Source organism: Anneissia japonica, unplaced genomic scaffold, assembly GCF_011630105.1.
Source record: "Anneissia japonica isolate Jap-2015-1 unplaced genomic scaffold, ASM1163010v1 scaffold288151_len52522_cov102, whole genome shotgun sequence".
In the NCBI taxonomy this organism is placed as follows: domain Eukaryota; kingdom Metazoa; phylum Echinodermata; class Crinoidea; order Comatulida; family Comatulidae; genus Anneissia; species Anneissia japonica.
Window position 1 is genome coordinate 44,131 of NW_022718703.1, and position 5,890 is coordinate 50,020.

At 30.3% G+C, this 5,890-nt stretch overlaps 1 protein-coding gene across 1 annotated transcript in view; it reads left to right on the top strand.

The window, feature by feature from the left end:
- Nucleotides 1-5,890, top strand: part of LOC117110587 — a 7,109-nt gene continuing 1,219 nt past the window's right edge. Inside the window, exons 1-2 of the mRNA XM_033253336.1 lie at nt 1-70; nt 2,472-2,768. Of these exons, the coding sequence (XP_033109227.1) occupies nt 2,557-2,768 (212 nt within the window). The 5' untranslated portion in view covers nt 1-70; nt 2,472-2,556. The remainder of the gene's footprint in view (nt 71-2,471; nt 2,769-5,890) is intronic.

The window sequence follows — 5,890 nt, forward strand, 5'->3', positions numbered from 1 at the left end:
CTGTTGCAGGTGGTTTGGTGGGAGGCTTATCTGTGATACTTTTTGTAATTGTATTTACTTATGTTAAGCGGTAAGTATTTACTTGTGTACATCATTTTGTGCAAAATATTCATATATCTAACTAAATAATTGTACGATTTCTTTCAGATTAATTTATTTAATCATATTTTATTTCCTTTTAAATATGTTAGTACAATGTATTGTAAGACACCTTAGATACAATATTAAAGACACTAATGAAATACTATCAAGAGATACATGAACGAGAATAATTGGCATGTACAGATACGTAATATACAGTAGGTGTGATGGTACATTATTATGTAAAATGGTTTAAATGCACATACCATCCTTACAATAAGAGAAATAAGGTTCTTTCTGGACATTTGTTAATTTGCATTAGCTTTTTAGTAAAATGGTATGTAACAACATAACAAGTAATTAATGTTTAATAATTATCATTAGCCTTCTTATTATTGTTATCAATAATATTAATATTACATTATTATTGTCATTATTATTAATATTATATTATTGTCATTATTATTATTATTGTTATTATTATTATTATTATTCATTATCCTTCTTATTCTTATTATTATTATTACCGGTATTTATGTTATTAGTATATTTACAGTTATTATTATTGTTATTAGTTTTTAGTCCAAGTGGGTATCAGGTACGCACAGAAAAAAATTTCTCATTAAACTTACTTTCTGATATTAGGCAAAATATTAATTAAAACAAGAATTTTTTTTTTCTTAATTTTAGAAAATATTTCTTGAAATAAGAATTTATCAAGAAAATTTTCTAGACTAGATTTTTAATTTTGCTGTGGGTTCCAACACAACTGCGTTGATTACTAGCTGCAATATTATAGAATAATATAATTTAATTTAATAATTTAATTTGGTGTTCAATGTGTTTGATCCAAGGTTTTGTAAAGGCATGAAGCGCTATATAAGAACGACATATTATTATAGCCAATTATAATATAAATCATCAAAGGTACATACAGTGTTTAAATAAGGATATGATGGAACATCGTAGGCTACCCTGTAGCTTTTCAACAAATAAAGTCCTATAAAAGTCATTGTGTAATAAAATGCCTCTGACGGGATTCGAACCTGCGACCTCCGCTGATAAGGCGAGCGTCATAACTACTAAACCACGAAGGCTTCATGGTTGAACAGGTCCAAATAACAGTCGGGAACATTGTATTACACAATGCTACGCCTCAAGAGGGTGTCCGGCCAGATAAATCTGGCAATACAGCTAGAAATACTGTCGTATATTATACAGTATATGATATTGAAGGGAGTTAGCCGTTAACACTGTTGAATAAATAATTAAAATATAAATCATATAGCCAATATGATATTATAGCCAAGTTTGTACTTGCGATGGATGATCAGTTGCATCGTCCGTCGCATCAGGTTTAAAGCCCAAGTACAACTGCATATCATCAGCGTAAACATGATAACAACATGAATGCCTGTTAATGAGGGGACAGATGTAAATGGTTAAGAGCACAGGACCCAGAGTTGATACATGTGGGACACCATATTCCAAGAAAACATAAATAGACGATTTAATTTTAACTATCCGTTCGACTTTATCCAAACATACACGATAATGTTGTTTGTGGGAGTGCATGACTATAGATGACTTCTGTTGCTCCCCTTTCTTGGCACGGCCTTGGTCTTCCATGGTAAACATGATTGCTTTGTGCTGAGAATTCAGGTGATCGAGAAAACCATCTAAGTACACCATACTATGCTGCCAAATGATTAATGTGTCAACGTATAGGAGCCAAAGTGTTGGTTGTCAGGTGGCAGAATTATTATTACTTCATCAAGCAAACCTTCAAATAATATTTTATTAAGGATTAATATTATTATAGTTATTAATTATTATTTTTAATATTATATTTAATAACAATAAAATTAAATTATAATCCTAAACTAAAATGACATTTTGATATGAGGGCCAAGTATATGTTATTAGTGTTGTTATTTTATGGTAATTGATATTGTTATTGCCTTTGTTATTGTTGTTGCTACATTGTGTTCTTGGTATTTTTATCAATATTAATTTTGTAATTTTAATATTTGAACAAGTTTCATTTTGTTATTTATAGTAGCCATGTTGTTTAATTTTTATCAGTCGCAATATAGCTGGAAAGCTACAAGGACAATTTTGTTCAATTAAAATTTTATTTGATTAATTACTATTACTAGCATTGGACACATATGGGTTTTCAACAGGCATAGTATGAAATAATAAAGGTGTAATTTCAGCCAAAACCCAACAAGCCACCATGGTTCTTATTAATACTACTACTACTACTATCGTTATCATCATCATCATCATTTTTTACTATATATTATTATTACTATTAATTTACACTAATATTATTCTTATCTTTGAAATTATTATTAAAATCAATATTATTAAATATATTTATTAAGTTACAAGAAAAATAAGAAGACAGACCATACTATAACAACAGTGAAAAACGATACAGCTATTTACTACGCCAATGAGAATACTGCAATGAGCCAAGCAGATGAAGTGACATACGAGACACCGAAAAAAACTGAAGAAGAATCATACGAACAACTAACTTACAAACAACCAGATTCTGATACCTCAGCGGAAAAGGCATTGGACGGCACATATAAGAATTTACCACCTTCAAGTCCAGAGAAAGTGGTCGAGAATACACACCACGTGAGACCCAAACATCATGTGGTAACGAGTCTCAGGTACAGATAATACAATATGTAATCATTAATATTTCAGTAGGATTTGAAATCCAACCTCCAAACATTCAAATTCCGTTGAACTAGAAGTGTTCTGTGCACACTATAAAATTAAACACACCAAAAGATTCATTAAATTATACAGTTATAGTACTCACTCACTTAACTAAATACTGTACATACTTGGGCAAAATAAACACGTACATACACACACACATGCACCATACATCCAAATACACACATACTATTAAATACACCATACGCTAATTAAGACTACTATTTTATCATAACCGCAACGTATTGTCTTTGTTTAAAACATGTATATGTATATGTGTGTATGTGTGTGTGTATATATATATATTTTTAGTATTATTTTTACAATTAAAAACAACACATTTATGACAATTTCATTACATTATGTATGCATGGTGGTTGTTACAAATGTTTTTAATTATTTTCAATTGAACTTTATGGTACTTATTTGATTTGAACTTATTCCTCCATTGTTTAAGGACGATTTATTACAAGCTATATTTTTTTTCATGAGAAATAAGGCCAAGAATAAACTTTAGATAAATTTTATTAGATGTAGACTAAAACTGATTAATGTCATCGTTAGCGGAACAAAAATACCGTATACACGCTATGTAACATTAACGATCTGAGCAAACTAATCCTCCCTATTGTCCATGACGGGCTATTGTTCAGGGTATATTTAGGTCTTCACGCTTAATTTGCGAGGCCTTCATTTGATCAGTTGGGCTTTTCCCCACCCATGTTTTTCCTATTGGTTAATATACCACCGAATGTAATACACACCAAAAGATATAATAAATTACATAGAATCATAGTTATCGGTCGATGATGGAGCACAGTTCAATTTATAACACTTTTAATGGGGGTTGTACAGTCTGCATTTGATATCAAAGTAACACCTTGAGAACTCTCTTGTGCACAGGTAACCGGGATAATATGCTAATATGATAATCAACCACTAATATAACATTAACCACTAATGTAATAAAAATCAACTACTAACGTAATAAAAGTCATTAACCACTAACGTTAGAACATTTCAACCACTAACGTAATAAACTTCATTAACCAATAACGTAATAAAAATTAACCACTAATGTAACCACTAAGAAAACTTTGAAAAAAATGTTGATTGTTTTTAACTCTCATAACTTTGGACTTTGTTCTCTCTGTATAGAGAGAGCAGTTTAACTCAGTCAGCTAATCTGGTGGTAGCCACTGTGTGTGCGCCGAACCGTGGCAATCTCTATGTCCACGGTTCAATTCCCATTGCTGCCTCTCCTTGTGTTTCAGCTGTAGGGCTGAAATACAACCTACAATAGTGCACCGTCTTTCGGATGAGACGTTTAAGCTGATTCATTTGAACCCAAATTTTACGAGATTAATGCCTATGACATTTTAAATACTGTTAAATATATTTTGGCGATGAAAGGTTAGAGTTCATAAAACGAAGATCAAATATAGAAATGCTTCAACTGCATAAAATTTTACAGAAATTATCAATATGATATTTTTAAATCATGTTGAAAAATTTGTAAGGTGAAAAGTCAAAGATCACCAGTTAAATATATGTTGGTGATGGAGGGTCAAACTTTTTATTTAACTTTTCGCGTAGCTGTGTATGATATTTGATTTCAGTACAGTTTAATTTAAGAATTTAGCCAAATTAGTTTTATTGACATTACGTTAGACCACAAAATTGTGGCGCAAAAAGTCTGTCCATACCATTTGACCAGTCCCTAACCCCAGCAAAAGTATAGTGTGGAACGCCATTAGTGCCAAAAAAAAATAGTGTTTAAAAGTGAATGCAATATGTATAGATAGGCCTGTTATTAAAGTTATTCTTTACACGTAATTTAAGAAAATGCGCAATTTAAGATGATCAGATTATCTTCGGTTTGTTACCAATTAGATAATAAAAATAGTAACCTTTTTAATGAAACACTGTTTTAATAGGGATACTTTTTAACCGTACATTATTTTAATTCTGTTTTGAATGTAATATGTTTCAGTTCAGGTGAACTAATGTCGATGTTGAAAGTTTGTTTCATGAACTTCAGTGTTAAAGATAACAAAATACATTTAACTTGATATCACAAGGATCAATATTGTACACTTTACACTCGATTGAAACTTCTGAAATTTTAACCTTCTCCATAAATTTTAGCTTTTCACTTCAAAACATTTTGTCAGCATGGAGGAAACAGAAGTATATCAAGTTGTAAATGTTGATAATTTAACCTTTGCTCCGTAAACTGTGTTGGCCCTTTAATAATTTAAAATGATTTTTGAATTTCAAAGGAATTATCCCTATAAAATTTGGGCTTAAAATGAATCAATTTTTTGACTTGAGATTGACACATGATCTTTTATCTTTAAAGGTAGGAGGTAGGATGTAGGTAAATTTAGGTAAAATGCCTTAAGGATAATTTCAGTGAAAAATGGGTGCAGTTAAAGCATTTTTAAATGTTATCATTGCTCAGCTAACTTTGAACTTTCATACCCAAGATATATTTAAAAGTATTTAAAATATAATAGGCATTATTCCTGTTTGTGCTCAGTGGAATCTTTTTCATGACTTGACCTTGAATGATAAACTTTGACCTTTCATCTTCTAAATATTTTAACATGATTCAGAATACCATAAGGATACTTTCAGTGAAATTTGGGTGCAGTTGAAGCATTTTTTTATATGACCAGCAATAACAGTTTGTATATACTCTCAATACAGATAGAGAACAGTTTGCCAATGTTTTCTTGTAAAGAGAGTTAAAAACAATCAACATGCTTTTTTTTAAATGACTTAAGTTAGTACGTTAGTGGTTAATGACTTTATTACGTTAGTGGTTGATTTTTATTATACTATTGGTTAATATTACGTTAGTGGTTGAATGTTATTACATTAGTGGTTACGTTAGTGGGTGATGCAGACACTCAGATTATTATTATAATAATATTATTATAATAACATTATTATAATGTTACCCCAGTTACGATGAATCTAGGTATAGTGTTCTGAAAATAATACAATGTAGACAACTTGTTGGCAATACAGTGGAAGCTTATTTAATGATCGAACATATCAACAT